The following is a 15,914-nucleotide window of genomic DNA, read 5'->3' on the forward strand; positions in this document are numbered from 1 at the left end:
GGAGCCGTAAACTGCCCCCACGGTAAAGGCCACGACCGGATCCCTCCACCCCTCTGCAATGGGAGACGCAGCTTAAAATCGGGGGGGTCCTGGGGCCGCAGGGCCCATCCCGCTGCGTGGGGAAGGGGCGAACGGCCTCGTGCTCCTGTGGCGCAGCCGGACACACGGCAGCTTTGCGGCCTTCCTCCGCGGGGAGGGAAAGCGGAGTCACCCTCCTCATTTACACCAGGGAAACTGAGGCACAGCATGGCACAGGGGCTCCTCGCTAGCAGGAGCGCAAACGTCAGCTGCCGGGGAGACAAGAGAGCCTCTACTAAATTAATAAGAAAAAGAAAGGGAGCAATGGAGCCAAATACCAGCTGGCAAAAAATATTGATCACCAGACAAATTTAATGAGTCACAGCTAATGAATTCCCCGTGCAGAGATGGGCCTGGAGGCGGGAGGCCATCAGAGCAAATCCTGCCAGGGCACGGGGAGCGCTGGCAGCCCCTTGTTGGGGGCGCTGGTCCCCCCCCGAGCAGGATCCCGACCACGGGGCCCCCGGCAGCTCCTTCCCCCAGGGATAAACGCAGTGCAGCACCCACTGCCCCGGGCAGGAGCTGGGGAGGGGGAGCCAACAGGCTCTCGGCATGAAATAGCCCCCCAAACCCCAGCCTCGCCCCAGGTGCAGCACAGGAGGGGGCTCGCAGTGCAGCCTCGTCCTCCCTCCTGCTCTGCCCAAGCACAGCGCCCCGACACAAAACCCCACCGGTGGAACTGGGAGAGAGCGTGGGACAACGGGGAGGGAGGGCTCAGGTCTGGGCTTGGTGGGGTGCAGGCTGCCGCCCTCCCGGGGCGGCCTGGGGGGCTCGCTCTGCAGCAGGGACGCGCTCCCGCCGCAGCCCCCGCCGCCGGCAGCCCCCAGAGCAGCCCCTGGCTCGGGCTGACGCTCCCCGATGCAGCCGATTAATGTTGATCCGAACTGTCAGGAGGAAGGTGGGGAAGCAAAAGAAGAGAGAAACGCCGCTTATTAAGCTAAAAGCATTATCTGAGCTAGCTGGCAGGAGCGTGGTCTGCACGGATGCTTGCGTTATTAAAAGTGCACTTTAAATCAACTGCGCTTACTTCTGGTGTATTAAACAGGCCGGTGTGGTGGGTGCGCATGGGGATGGCCATAGTCCCCGCGATCCAGGGCACCCCACTCCAGCCCCGTGGGTCGGGAGGCAAAGCCTCGTGGGGACAGGGAGGGACCCGCCGGGCAAAGACGACCGAGCAGCACAGCTTCCCTCGGACAAGAAATCGCTTCCCCGCTCCCTGCTGACAGCCCTGCCGGGGAAGCGGTGGTGGGTTATCGAGATCTGTGGCCACCAGCGGGGGATTAAAGAAAAGCCTCAGGCATCTTTCACTATAAAAAACAAATCTTTTATGTAAAAAATAAACCTAAACAAAACCCACAACCCCCGCTGCCATGCTCGTGACAATACAAAAGGCCGATTCCCCAGAACACCGTGAAAACAAAGTAGCTGGATCCAAATATATATAAATTGTCAACTTACGAGATTGGAAATAGCACCTTGCTGGCCCCCCCCCGCCTCTCCCCGAAGGAGTCAGCTCCACGCCCCAAAACCACCACCCCGTACTCTGAGCCCACGGACGCCACCCTCAGCCCCCTGCCCTCCTGACCAGGAGGACGGATGGGGCAGTGCGGGAGTCCCGTCTTCAGGCTTAGTACCCCAGGGACCCCCTGCCTGTCCCCAGGCAGCACCTCTGCTGCCCCTGGGCACCCCCCAGGAGCAGGAGCTGCTCAGCCCCCGCTGTCATGAGAGCGGAACAAGCCCAGCGCGGGATCCCAGCTGTGAGGGGTCCAGCGATATCGAGCAGCGTTTCCCAGGGCGGGATGGGCGGAAGGGGTCTCTAAAATCCAATCTCAAACCAGTATTAAGAGAAAAACACTTTTCTGTCTGCACTGCAGGGTCAAGTAACGAAAAGAAACGAAAAAGGGCCAGGGGAAGAGATGGGGAAAGAGCAGGAGCTGCATCCTGAACCCCACCCTTGGAGCCGGCGACGCTCCTCCTGCAGCCGGCCACTCCGAGGTTGCCCCCGCCGGCACCGAGCAGCAAATCGGGGTGAAAACGGTCCCTGTGTTGTCCCGCACGCAGCAGCCCTGCAGCCCCCGCGCTTGTCTCAGTCTCATGTCGTCAGACGCCAGACCGAGCAGGCAAATACTCCGGCGTGTGCCGCGTGACAGGTGCTGGCGAGGACGCGAGCCAGGCGCGCTTGCACGTCTGCGTGTGCAGGTGCCCGAGGGCGGGCTGGTTCTTCCCCAGGAGCTGGGCAGGGAGAGGCAGAGGGGTGCGAGGGCAGGGGGTGCCTCTTCATTTGGCTGGTTTGGTGATGATGCGAGCGGAGAAGTCAAAGAGGTTCTTGTTGATTTTCCGGAGGGTGCTCACCTCCTCTTCCAGCTCGCTCACCTGGATCGTCAGATGCTCCTGGTCTCCCACCAGGTTCTGTGACAGAAAAACACGACAGAAAAGCTTCAGGCACCCGGGTCTCATCTCTGGCAGGTGGAGGCAAGTGCTTCCCTGGACAGCAGCAAACCCCAAACTCTTTTGCCCTCTCCCTCCTCCATCTCCTACTCAAACTGCAGCCCCTCCTGCCTACACCATGTCCTGGTTTCGGCTGGGACAGAGTTAAATTCCTTCCTAGTAGCCTGTACAGTGCCGTGTTCTGGATTTAGGATGAGAACAATGTTGATAACACACCGATGTTTTAGTTGTTGCTGAGCAGTGCTTACACCAGTCAAGGACTTTTCAGCTGCTCATGCCCTGCCAGCGAGAAGCCGGGAGGGGGCACAGCCAGGACAGCTGACCCAAACTGGCCAAAGGGACATTCCATACCATGTGACGTCATGCTCGGTATATAAACTGGGGGGAGTTAGCTGGTGGGGGGTGACTGCTGCTCGGGGACTGGCTGGGCATCGGTCGGCGGGTGGGGAGCAACTGCATTGTGCATCACTTATTTTGTATATTCTTTTATAATTATTATTATTTTCCCTTCCTTTTCTGTCCTATTAAACTGTCTTTATCTCAACCCATGAATGTTACTTTTTTTTCTCCGATTCTCTCCCCCACCCCACTGCCGGGGGGGAAGCGAGCGAATGGCTGCGTGGCGTTTAGCTGCCTGCCCGGTTAAACCACAACAACCATCAGCGAATTCCAGGGCTCGTTCCTCCCCCCACCTTGGCACAGTGCCCTAAGGACCGCTTCAGCTGGAGAGAGGACCCCCCAGGGGATCTGCACCAGGACGCGATTCCCCCATCGTCTCGGAGCAGCTCTCACCTTTTCCCTTGTTGAGTACATCTGTGAGTACATCTTCTCAGCCTTCTCCAGGTAGCTCTCCCCAGACTCCTGCAGGGACCAGACAGGAGACACTGATACAGAAGACCCGGGCCCTCTCCCAGCACCCCCGGGCAGGGTTCCCCGCTGGAGTAGGCAAAGAAACCCCCCCGGCCCTCAGCCCCCAGCCCCGCGGGCCAAAGCAGTGACCGAGCAGAGACTCCAGCGGGGTACGGCCAACACTGCGGCACCGGCAGAGCCTGGCTGGAGCTGCAGCCCCTTTCAAAAATGGAAGGTCTGTGCCCAGGGCTGGGCAGGGGGCCCAGAACGGTCCCCTCGAGTGTGCCTTGTGCAGGGGTCTGCCAAGCTCCTCTCCCAGCACAGACAGAGCCCTTCGCCTGGGCAGGGGGAAGCGCTGGGCTCCCCACGCCACAGGCTGCTCTCCCCAGCATCGTGCTGCGAGCGGAGGAGCCCGACTGACTGCGGGACTGACATTTCCAAAACAGCACCTGAGCTGGCCCTGCACCACCGGGGTGCCATCCCCTCCGCCGAGCAGCAGGCAAACAGCCCCTCCTGGACCGGCTGACACCTCCCCTACACGGAGCTCATCCATCAGCCGTGGCAGGGCTGTCGCTCGCCCAGGGACAGACGCTGACAGAGGAGAGAAGCTCTGGGACTGCCGGCAGAGAGGCCAGGGGACAGACGGACCGGCACGGAGCGAGCCTGTAATCATTGACGGTGCAGGATACCCCCCCTGCCTGGGGATGGCCACGCTGGGGTGACTTCAAAGGGACACCCTGCGCCCCAGCCAGGACCCTGCCCCACTTGGAGACCTCGGTCTGGGGGCTCCTCTCCCCCAGCCAAGAGCAGCCCAGACGCAGCTGAGAGCAGGGGAAGAGCCTGCCTGCTCCCTGCCTGGCCTGCCTGCTCCCTGCCTGCTCCCTGCCTGGCCTGCCTGCTCCCTGCCTGCAACGTTCCCACCACAAGTCAGTTAATTGGGCAATTCCACTGCTTTAAAAAATGGTACTTGGGGAAGTTTAGTAGCATGGGGGAAGATCAGAACAGGCGATGGAGCTGCTGCCCATCAGCAGCGGATCAGCACCGACCAGCCACCGCCGCTGCTCTGGCTGGAGGAGAAATTTTGCACCCTCCAGCACAGACCCCCCCACCCGACCTCCGTCTCCCCCTCCCCAGCAGCCTGCTGGTCCCCGGTACCTGCTGGTGGAGCCCGAGGCGCAGCGTCACTCCCTCGCTCCCCTGCTCGTCGTTGCTCTCGGTGCCGTGGAGGTGTTTGCTGAATTTGGGGAGAGGCACGCTGGGTTTCCCGTCCGGGTTGAACATGTTGGCTGGGGCCAGCACTATGAAGGCGTTTGTAACCGGACCTGGGACGGGACAAGAGGAGGGGACGGGTCAGACTTCCCCCCTCCGGTGAGGTTGCCTCTTGCCTGGCGTCTTGGGCAGCCCCGAGAACAGAGTACAACCCACGGCGCAGGCAGCTGCCAGGGCTCCTGCCTTCCTCCCCAGCACCTGGGAAGAGGCAGAGCCCCTCTCCCCGTCCTTGGCAGCGGGGACGCGGCTCCGCAGCCTGGGCCCGGCGGGGAGGAGCGGGGCAGCCCGGCCGTCCTCCGCAGAGCCAGCCATCCATCAGCGGCTGCCGCTCTTGCAGCTGTCTCCTGCAATGATCTATCACACACTCTCGTTTGGCAGAGCTAATGAGTGCTTTAATTACTGCATTTACCCACACAGGCTGCTGCTTTCTGTCAGCAGCCCCCTCCGCCCCCCCCTTCCGAACTTGTGCTCGCTGGCGAACTCCCACCGCTGCCCCCCACGCCCCAAACCTCTCCCCGTCAGGCACAGCGACCCCCCAGCCCCCCGAAACCCCCCCCCCACTGCCTGCCAGCAGCCAGCGGGCTCGTGTGCGAGCAGAGGAGTTCGGTCACCGCTAATAAATCCCTGACCATCCATCTTCCCCCGGACGAACTCGACAGCGCGAAGGGAAAGGTTAAAAGGATCCAGATGCACCTGAGCGGAGGTAGGCTGCCGCAGCACCCGCCCGGCGTCCCTGCCAAAGGCAGCGGGGAAAGGTGCAGGACGGGGTTGCGAGGCAGGGAGCCCGGGGGGGGGGGCCCGGAGGGGCTCAGAGCCGCCTGAGGCTTTCAATCTCTGCAGAGGAGATGGACAAAAGCACCTCTGATGCAGATGAGGGCTCCCTCGCCATCATCTCCCCCTCCAGCTAGACCAGAGCCTGCTCCAAAGCCTGACCCTCCCAGGATCCAAGGCTGGATCCCGCCAGCAAAGCAAAGGCTCCACTGAATACTCGGTCGAGAAGCTGCTCTGCCAGCAGTCCCAGGCTGGCCCCGAAGCTGCTCTTTGCCAACACTTTGCTGTAACAAACCATTGTTTTACTCTTGCTCTCTCCCTAAAGACAAGACGTTTGCTGCTTCTTATGAAAATATCCATTAGTGAGATTACCACTGCTGGTTCACCGGCAATTCGAGGAGCAATTTTAAAGGAAGGGACAAGACAGGCAGAGAAGAGAAAATCTCACGAACTAGCCCACAGATCCCCAAATCTGGTCACCATCCAGGCGCAGACGCCCCAGCCGTTCTTGGGCCCCAGTGCAGATGCAAGTCCCATCCAACCCCCCCTCGTCACGACGGCTAGGGCACCAGGCGGTGGGTGACACCCTGCCAGTGTGGGCAGAGGGACTGATTCAACTGGGGGAGAATAAACAATCCGGCCCCCAACACTGGCAGCTGCCAGCAGGACGGATTGGCTGGAGCATCCCCGGGGCGGCCTTGCATGAACGAGCCCTCGGGGACGGTCTGTGCCACACGGTGTTTGCGGAGAAAAGGACAGAGCTTATGTGACAGGACAGGAACCAAGGCCCGGAGGGGTTTTGGGGCAGAGCTGGCAAGAAAACCGGGGAGCGCTGGCCTCCCCATCCCAGAGGTCCCCTGCTTCCCCTCAGAGCAGGGCCAGCCACGCTGGGTGACCGGGAGCAGCCCTGCCTTGCCCGGCACAGTCACAGCTCGTTACCCAAGAGCAGCAGCTCAGTTTCTCAAAGTCCATGCGCCGGCCCGTGCTCTGCCCCCCTGCCTGCCCGCCCCCATCAAGGACAAGCAAACCTTGCTGGAAAAGCCCCCTGCATCTGTCCTGCCTGCACAGCCACGCTCCTCTCGAGCCCTGAGCCACGCTCCAACCTCTCTGATCTATTTGCAGCACCATCATGAGGGGAGGGCAGTGGTTCCTGCCTTGCCCCCAGCTACCCGCTCTGCCCCGCGAGCAGAGGGACCTTGCTCTCCCAAGCACACCAGGCCGGAGGTTGCGTCATGTCATTGTCATGTCAGCCACGGCAGAAAAGCCCGTGTCATCCCTGCCTTGGGAAGGGAAAGGCTCAGGGAACGCGCCGGAGGGGCGAGCAGGGCGGCAGCAGGGAACAGACCTTGCTGGGAGGCTCACGTCACTGCTCGGAAAGGCGGTGAGAAAGGCCAAGGGGAGATGGTGACCCGCTGGAAACCTGCAGGGAACTCGCTGCCCCACTAAGGCGGGGTGGCACGGCTGCTGAAGAGAGGCAGCGCTGGGACAGAAGAGCCGCGGAGCCCCCGACACAGGGAGGCTGGGGAACCTGCACTCTGTGCGGGGACCCTCCTCCCACGGTACAGCTCTGTGGTGGTGGGCTCCCCTGGATGGCAGCTCCTGATCCACAATACAGCTCCCACCCCGCTCCCAGGCTCAGATTAAGCACACAGCAGCAGCAGGGCGGTACTGGTGCCAGGGCTGCCAGGGAAGCCAAATCCCTGCCCGCAGGAAGAAGCGAGCCAGCAGAGGCTGTAGAAAGCACCCGCACCTCACGGCCCTGGCACCCAGCGGCACGGTCAGCCTGGTCCTGCCGGGACCAGGGCAGAGCTTGTGTCCATCTGCACTCCCCTGCGGCCTCGAGGAGGGTTTTAATGCCTGGCTCGCAGTGAGAGCTTGGCCCCCCTCCTCTGATGACTCACACAGCTCAGATTTTGTCTGCTTTCACCCCTCTAGTGCAAGGCTGGACAGGCACTGCAGTAGGTCCCCATTAGAAACGGTCATTGGCAGCAAAAGGGAAAAAGGAAAGGGTCTGCGGGCAGCCTGGCTTTCAGTGACTGCCCTGGGGCAGCAGCTTGCCCACCTCTGTCCAGGGGCAGCATCACAGAGGAACAGGGTCTGACTTTCACCACCGTCACCTTCTGGGAGGGTTTTAGGCAGTGCCCGGAGAGCAGCGCTGCCGGCCCCACCAGCGAGAGCGGTGTTAAGAGGCCGGAGACCACCACAAGCGTAGGAAAAAATCCACTGTTAGCAACAGCTCAAATGCAGCAGGAGGGCTAAATCATCCGCTGCTCTCAGGCACCTAATTGCTGATCTGAGCCTGTAAGGGTTTGTTTGCATGTTTTATCGGAGCCATTAGACTGAAATTCCAGACGATTGCTTATATCGGATTCACTTCAGGCCTAATGAACTCATGGGTCCTTGTTGCTGGGGTCACAGAGACAGTCTCTTCTCCAGACACATCTTCCCCCTCCCACAGCCTCCCCAGGCGTTAGGGTGCATGTGGGGCAACCGCTCCCTTTGGAAAACAAGGAGGAAGATGCTGGATGTCCTCAGCAACAGGGTGAAATCTATGACTCACTCCCTGACAGTGCACAAGGGGGTCGTTAACAGACATGGGCAAGGTCAAAACGCTACTCCAGACAGCTAAGACGTCCCTCTAATGCCTCTACCCCTCCTTGAGGTGTGAAGCAAGTGGCAGAGAAATGCCTGAAGTGCCCAGGGCAGCATCAGAGCAACAGAAGCGAGACAGCAGCGGCCTTTGGCAGTTGAGGAGGAAAGGATCCCGGAGATAAGGGCATGACTACCTTTGTGATTCATCGTCTTCAGGCACTGCTTGCTCTGGATGTCCCACAGCCGGACTGTTTCGTCGTGTGAGCCGGAAAGCAGCAGGCTGCCATCCGTGGAGACCGACAGACACGTCACCTGGTTCCTGGAATGGGGAAGAGGAAGTTTAAACTCAGGATGACCCGAGGACTGCCAGAAACTGGTGAGGTGGGCAGACGGGGGCGATGAATTGTTTGGCAGGTATGTCTGGTCCCTCACCTGTGCCCTTTGAAGACCTTCCCATTCTCCCGCTCTGTCTGGAAGGTCCGGTCTCTCTGGACCGGCTGCAGAAATGAAGGAAGGAAGGGAGAGAGCGGTTTAAATTCAGGAAGACTGAAGCCAGCAGGTTCATCACTGTGTCTGGAGGGGGCAGAGGAGATACAGGGGAACCCAGGCCCTCCCACGCCCTGGCAGGTCACACCAGTCACGTAGGCGGGGAGGTGACAGTAGCTCAGGCTGCCACGTCAAGGCTGGGCTGCATGACAGCAGCACCGAGCAGATCTGCAGCCCCGAGCAGATCTGCAGCCCCAGGCACTCACCCAGGCACAGAGGTCAACCTGGAAGATGGATCCGTCCATGCCGCCGCAGAACATGTGATATTCGGAAAGGTCAAGAGTCACAGCCATGATGCCCACATCGAAGAGGACGGAAAGCAGGAGCTCCCCGGATGAGATTTCCCAGAGCTGGAGTGAGAGGGTACAGGAGAATTAGGGGCTTAAATGTTAACGGCAGGATTGGAAGAACACGCTGCTGCTTATCGGCACCTGCCCAGCGGCAAGCTGGCAGCACATACCGGCATCCCCTCCTTGCTGCGGATGGGGAAACTGAGTCCAAGGCATAAGCACGGCAGAACCCAGGATCAGCCTCTTCATGACCATAACAAGTTTCCCAGGCAGCTCCGAAACAGCCCTTAACCCCCTCGCGTGCCCGTCCTGCCCCCCAGGGCAGACCCCTCTCCGCAAGGCAGGAGGAGCAGGCTGCGGGCTCCAGGCTGCTCTGCTCCCTGCCCTTCGAGACTAAAGGACATCAGCGAGGGGAATCAGAGGAGCTGACCCCCACATTCCCCAGGAGGAGAGGGACTGCAAAGCACGAAGAGGCCCAGCCTGAGGGCAGGTGCAGAGAAACTGCTGGTGTTTGGAGAGGCAAAGCCCATTAGGTCTGGCAGCTCTGAGTCATCACAGAGACAGCCAAGAAATTCAGCTACTGCAACCCTCACGGACAGCTTTGCTGCAGCCCAGCAGAAGCTCTGCTTTAACCCTCTGCGGCCTGCGCACCTCCGGGACTCTTGTTCAGCGGGACGGAGCCAAGCCTTACCTTCGCTGTCTGGTCAAGGGAGGCTGTGGCAGCTCGTGCCAAGGGCCCTCCAAAGCCACAGCACAAGTCCGTGATGGGGAGGCTGTGTCGGGACCACACGTGGCGAGGGTCAGGGATCTGGGAGGGCTCTGCCTGCAGCACGCTGTAGGGGAGAACAGAGAGACGGGTTGGCTCGGCAGGTCAGCAAGAGCAACGCTGGGGATGCCAGAGCAAAGCGGCTGTGAGGGGAGCTGGCCGAGGCTCTTCTGCTTCCTCTGGGATGGCTCTCCTGGCTGCAAGGACCAAGCAGGACACAGAAGCCATCAGCGTCCACAGCACATGCGATACCGAGGACTAGGGTCACTACTGAGCTCCCCATCCCAGAGGGCACAGAGACCTCAGCTGCCACTAGCAGGGAAAGGGCACAATCCACTCTGTGTCAAGCAGGGAAAAGAAGTCAGAGCCATATGGCACAGCTTGGAAAACTCAGATTAGACACTAGGAAAAACCTCTCTGGCAGCGAAGACAACAGCAGTGGAACAGCCGCCTAAGGAGGGCACAGACTCATCATCACGAGCAGGCTTTACGAACGGGCTTAGGCAGAGCTGATTCCACCTCCGGGAAGCGGTGGCTGATCTCTTGTTCTAATATTCCACACCCAGATGCTCCCTGTCCCCCGTACGAATGAGCCGAGACCTCCCCGCGGGCCACCGTTACCTGTAAAGGTTCCACACCAGGGCCAGACAGTCCTTCGCCCCCGAGAGAAAGTGGCTGCTGTCGTCAGTAAAGCAGAGGCATGTGAGGTCCTGGTAATGTCGGTTCAGGATGGCTAGGAGGTTCCCGTTGGAGACCTAGAGCAAGGGAAGGGGCAGGAGAATATTAAGAAAGGAGCACTGAGATGCCCCGGAATAACATAGTGCCCTGCCCTCAACGGCTGCGGGTGCAGCAGCACCCACAGCTCCCTCCCCAGCTGGGCATTGCTGTGCCAGGCGCGAGCAGAGCGGAGAGTCCCCACTCCGTGGAGCCGCGCAGAACACGGCAGCGAGCGGAGGCGGCAAGCGGAGTGAAAAGGGAAGGTTGCGCCGACCGCGCGAGCCCATTTGCACCTCACCGGTGGCAACCGACGCGATCAAGGTGCAACCAGTACAACCACATACACTTATGACCAAAGGTAAATACAGCAAAGGCAGTTTGAAGAGGCCCTGCCCACGTTAACTCTGGAACCTAGTGATGCCAGTGCCATTCCTCTGGTCAAGACACAAGCGTGCAGTAAAGATTTCCTGTTTACTGTTAACATTACCCTCATGGCTTCTTCCCACCTCCCCCGTCTAATGAGATGGCTGCGGGGGTTACGAAAGCCGCGCTCTGCAGGAGGCTGCGTGCCACCCCGGGGGTTGCTGCATTTCAGCACGGCTGCGTGGTCTCGGGCCAACGGAGGCGTTAGGGTGGACAAGGAGTTCCCTAAACCCAGAGCTTTTCTTGTCGAAAGGCAACATCGCAGATAGGGAGGGAACTAAGGAGGCGGCGAGGGAGCCCCGTATAAAAGAACAGAATCGACTCTCTCTCGTCTGAATTACAACTAAAAAGAAAACCAGACTGCAATTCAAGGGAGAACAAGCGGTCCCACAGAGAAGGCACAAAACTAGGGCTCTTGGGCACATTTCCAGCTCTACGACGGTTTCCACGCAGACTCTCCGAGGCGCCTGTTCCCTCTGCCAGGAGGACAGTGCCGTCACCCACGCCAGGCAGACGCTCGGAAGCGTTTGCAAGGCAAGGCTAGCTGGGGGCAGACCGAAAGGGCCCCTCTGAGCAGAGACCAGCTCAGAGCATCACGAGCGAGTAACTCCCACTTGCTGCAGTCTCAGCCCAGCACTCCTTGTGAGGGCTTTTTTTCCAACATTGCCACAAGCACATTTTTAAAAGAAACATCTGATAAATTAAGATAGAGCCACCCACATAACAAGGCTCAGAAACATCCCCCAGGACTGAGAGCTTTCCAGGTTAGACATCTCGGTGTTCAATCCCAGGGCTCAGAACAAGCTTGTTCTTTTATTTGCTTGGTGAAGTGCTTAGAACGTAGTGTAATCCCCACGTAAACACACCACTAATTAAAAATAGAAGGATGATGACCAGAGCACGGCAGTCTCTGCAGGCATCCAGATCACAAGTCACATACAAATATTAGGCTAAAACGCGGAAGAAGTGCTAAAGGAAAACCAGGTCCTGTGTTTCTGCTTTCAGGGAGCAACATCTGACCCCTGAGGCATCTGTAGCAGCTTGGAAAGAGAAGGAAAGAACAGACCTAAGCCTCATCCAGCACCTCCCACCACAATTCCTTTTCCTCCCTGTTTTGACGATCTGCCCTGTGGTCTGCATGCCCACGGAGGCCGCCGAGCAGCCAGCCCCAGCCCCTCGGGGCAACACGGAGCCCGGACCGCACCAGCCACAGCTGTAACGTACACGACCCAGCAAAGCCTTCGCCCCACTGTGGAGCCCAGATAACGTGGATTTACTGACACCTGACGGGACAGGGGCGCTCGCTAACCGTGCAGGATGCGAATCTCTGCATCCCCATTCCCCATGCCAGCCGGCAGCCCCCCTACCTCCCACAGGTAGATGCTCTCAGCAACCCCAGCCAAGATGTAGAGCCCGTTGGGAGAAGCCGTCAGGCAGGTCACCGGCCCAGGGCATATGATCTTCTGCTGGAGCTGGTCCTGGGGGCAGAATGAACACAGTGACCCTTCAGTAGGGGCTGGAGTACGGGAGGGAGAGAGAAACAAGACCCTGGTTCAGTTGAGAGAAGAGGCAGCTCAGGCAGCGTCCGACGCGCTGCGGCTGCCTGCGTTTGAGCCGTGCCCTCAACCCTCATCAGCAGTGCCGCGGTTTGGAGATTCGATGCCGAAGAGGAAGATGATGGAGGAGCACAGTCCGTGTGTGCAAATCACATCGAACTGCTCTGCATTTTGCTGTTTTGTCGCAGTTGCTTTGTGTTTAGCCCTGCAGGGAAAAAGGTAAATTCCCCTCCCACCCTCCTCCACCCACACGCAGCAGGAGGGGTACCGAAAGGCAAGGGATCTGGATGCAGTTATGCTCCACAGCTGGGGAACCTTGGAGATTCAGCAGAAAACAGGCTCAGAAGATTACAGCAAAATAACACTGATAAAAGATAAAAAAAAAAAAAAAGAGGATGCGCGCTCACGGCCTGGGAGAAGAAGCAGCAGGTCTGAGAGCAGCTCCCCACAGCTCGGGGACACTGGAAAAACCAGACCCTGAGCTGTGGGAGCGAAGGGGCTGCGTGTGCCGAAACCCACGGGCTGCTGCTGCTCTCTGCAGCAGAACTGAGGGGAACGACAGGGAACGGAGAAATTATGGCTGTGTTTGCTACTGTCCGGCCCTAGTTTAAGCACGGGTGGGATGCGGCTAGCAGGAGGAGGAAGGGGTACGGCCGTGTAGGGACGGGTGAGGTTTGTCCGGCTGCCTTTAGGCTTCCATTTTTGGCTGGAAGGCGCAGAGAGCGGACCGAGGCGACGGGAGGCCCCAGGCGAAGCGGGCCCAGCGGCGGGGTGCCCGCATCTCCCCGGGCTCTGCCTCGACAGGGACCGTTGCGTTCCTGGGCAGCCCTGGGAGCCGTGACGATCCCTTCCAGCCTTGGGAAGGGGAGCTGGGGGGGGGGGGACACGGACAGGACACACGGCCCGGGCACGGCTGGGGGGACACCAGCCCGGAGAGGAGCCCGACAGCCGATTTCTCCCGCAGAAAACACCTTTCCTGGCAGTTCCCGTGCGATCGGCCGGCACCCCCGGGAAGGGAGCCGGGACCTACGGGACCCATGACCCCCGGGGAGGGGGGGTGGGGCGGGCAAGGCGGTCCCCCCGGAGATGGGGGGGCTCAGGGGCATCGCCGGGGGGTCTCTGCGGAGAGAGGGGGGTCGGGCATCTGCCCGTGGTGATGAGGGTCATTATGGAGGGAGGTGGCCTGGGGGTCTGACCACAGAGACGGGGGGTCTGTATGGACAGAGGGGCCCTGGGGGGGGGGGTGTCTGGCCATAGAGACGGGGGGGTCTCTACGGGGAGAGGGGCCCCCACCACAGGGACGGGGGGGGTCTCCAAGGAGGGAGGCCCTGGCGCATCCCCACAGGGACGGGGGGGTCCCTCCGCGGGGCCCGGGGGCGCCCCCCCGAGCCGAGGCCTCCCGGGCCCGCCCGCCGCGCCGGTACCTTCCTCTGGAGCTCCCAGACGTTGATGTAGCTCTTGCCGAGCTGGGCCCCCAGCAGGTGCTCGCCGCCCAGCAGCGCCAGCCCGCGCGGCCCGCTGTTGCCGCCGCGGTAGCCGGGCAGGGCGGAGCCCGAGTGCAGCTCCCAGACGGAGCAGTTGCAGAGCGGCCCGGCGGCGTCCGACACCAGCGCCACCTCCATGGGCGCCGCCATCTTCGCGGTCCGCCAGGGCCAGAGAGAGCGCGGCGGCCGCCTAGAGCGCCGCCCTCCCTCCGCCCGACGGCGTGGCGGCGGCCAACCAAGAGCGGCGCCGCCATAGCCGCGCGCCTGCGCGGAGCGGGAGCCGCCGCAGCGCCCGCACGCGGCGGGAAGCTCAGCAGGGCCCCCTCCGGCCCGGCCCGGGATGGGGGACCGCGGGCACCCCGTGGTCCCGTGGGCGGCCCACAGCCCTGCGGGCCCCCCGTGGGCACCCCATAGTTCTGTGAGCACCCTATGGGGACCCCATAGCCCCGTGGGCACCCTGTGAGCGTCCTATAGGCACCCCATAGCCCTATAGCACCCCGTGGGGGCCTCATGAGCATCCTATAGGGAATCCCATGGGGACCCCATCGACCCACGGGCACCCCATAGCCCTATAGGGACCCCACGGGCACCCCACAGCCCTGTGGGCATCCCATGGGGACCCCGTCGACCCACGGGCACCCCATAGCCCTATAGGGACCCCACGGACACCCCACTGCTCTGTGGGCATCCCACAGCCCCGGGGGCACCCCATGAGCACCCCATAGCCCTATAGGCACTGGACGGGCACCCTATAGCTCTATGGGCACCCCCTGGACACCCCTCAGGACAGAAACCCCCAACAACACAACTGTTTTGGTTTTTTTTTTTTAATATGTCATCAACTTTACAGGGTTACAATTGTCTTAAATATTCTGAAGTTTAAATACAATCTGTATAATAATGTTATTATAAAATGTAAACTTTCAGTGTTTTTATTTTATTTTATTTTTTTTTTAATAATCAAAAGTTTCAATACCTGAATGTTTGCAAAACTGAAATATTTCACCGGGGGCCCGGGTGCGCCCGAGGCCGCCGCTCTCAGAGGTAGAATGTGGTTTTTATTCTTTTTCTTTTTTTTGTCTTTTGTGGTTTTTTTTCTTTTTCATTTTTTACCTGAGTTAAGATATGCACGCTGGGTAAATGCGTTTGCAGCTGTGTCCGTTCCTTTTTTCTTTCCAAACCCCAGAGAAACTGATTTAGGCTTTTTTTTTTTTTTTTTTGTTAAATCGATATGCAAAAAGAAAAATAAAGAGGAAGGTAATATGCTCTCCAAAAAAAAAAAAAAAACGGGGGAGGGAGGGAAGAGGAAGGGGGGGGGGGGATAAAAATAATTAAAAAAAAAAAACAACCAACCCAAAACAGTGACTGTACAAATGCAAAAACTCACTAAGAAAATCTAACGCCCACCTTGGGCACGAGAAACTCCCCCCCCCCCCCCTCCCTGGGATTTCTCCTTGCGGGGAGCTGGGCTGGATCCTAACAGCAGCGGGAGCCGGACAGAGCCCCCCCGGACCCCCCCCAAGGGACGGGGTCCACGGAGCCACCAAGGGGCATTTCCAGCTCTGGAGAGGGGGGAAAAAAGGCTGGGGGGGGGGGGGGGGAAGGCTGGAAAAACCCCAAATCCCCTGAGATTGCCACTTCCCCAAGGAAAAAAAGGGGGGGGGGTGTCCCACCAGCACGGGACCTCCCCCCCAGGCACCCAGGGAAGGGGGGAAAAAAAACCCTGTGCTCGAGGTCGAAACCTGAGGAATCGAGATACCGAATTTTGGGGGGGGGGGGGGGGGGGAGGGGATGTGTTTGTTTCGGTATCGGGTCGCGATTGTGTCTCACGCAGATGTGGGTGAATGTTTCGGGGAGGGGGGGGGGGGGGGGCGGCAAAAAAAAAGCCTAAAAAATTGCAAAAAAACTGAAACCCGGCTGGCTGGAGAGGTAACGATGCTTAAAATAAATCCTGGGGGGGGGGGGGCTGCGGGACGCTCCGGAGGTCCCGAAGGACGCTCCCGCGTCCTTCGGGACCTCCGGAGCGTCCCGCAGCCCCCCCCCCCCCCAAGCATTCCCATCATGGATTCGAGCTCCTGCATCCTGCTGCTAAAATTGGGTATTTTATGCCAGTCCCCTCGACAAC

General features: G+C 60.0%; 1 protein-coding gene across 1 annotated transcript; it reads right to left on the reverse strand.

The window, feature by feature from the left end:
• Nucleotides 1-1,380: 1,380 nt before the first annotated feature.
• Nucleotides 1,381-13,939, reverse strand: WDR18 (WD repeat domain 18). Its single transcript, XM_076359168.1, has 10 exons — nt 13,730-13,939; nt 12,117-12,227; nt 10,231-10,364; nt 9,535-9,676; nt 8,760-8,903; nt 8,440-8,504; nt 8,202-8,326; nt 4,531-4,697; nt 3,319-3,387; nt 1,381-2,487 (listed from the first exon to the last, which is right to left on the reverse strand). Exons 1-10 carry the CDS (start codon nt 13,937-13,939, stop codon nt 2,356-2,358), a joined length of 1,299 nt encoding a protein of 432 aa, XP_076215283.1. The 3' UTR covers nt 1,381-2,355.
• Between the last annotated feature and the right edge of the window lie 1,975 nt (nt 13,940-15,914).

The sequence above is a fragment of the Aptenodytes patagonicus genome, chromosome 25, assembly GCF_965638725.1.
Source record: "Aptenodytes patagonicus chromosome 25, bAptPat1.pri.cur, whole genome shotgun sequence".
Lineage (NCBI taxonomy): Eukaryota > Metazoa > Chordata > Aves > Sphenisciformes > Spheniscidae > Aptenodytes > Aptenodytes patagonicus.

What these genes read in the sequence shown, in the direction of transcription:
- WDR18 (XM_076359168.1), bottom strand. Translation starts at nt 13,939, where the DNA reads ATGGCGGCGCCCATGGAGGTGGCGCTGGTGTCGGACGCCGCCGGGCCG. An exon ending in TCTGGGAGCTCCAGAGGAAG is followed by an intron (nt 12,228 to 13,729) that starts GTACCGGCGCGG and finishes TTCTGCCCCCAG; the next exon opens with GACCAGCTCCAGCAGAAGAT. An exon ending in TGTACTCAACAAGGGAAAAG is followed by an intron (nt 2,488 to 3,318) that starts GTGAGAGCTGCT and finishes TTTCTGTCACAG; the next exon opens with AACCTGGTGGGAGACCAGGA.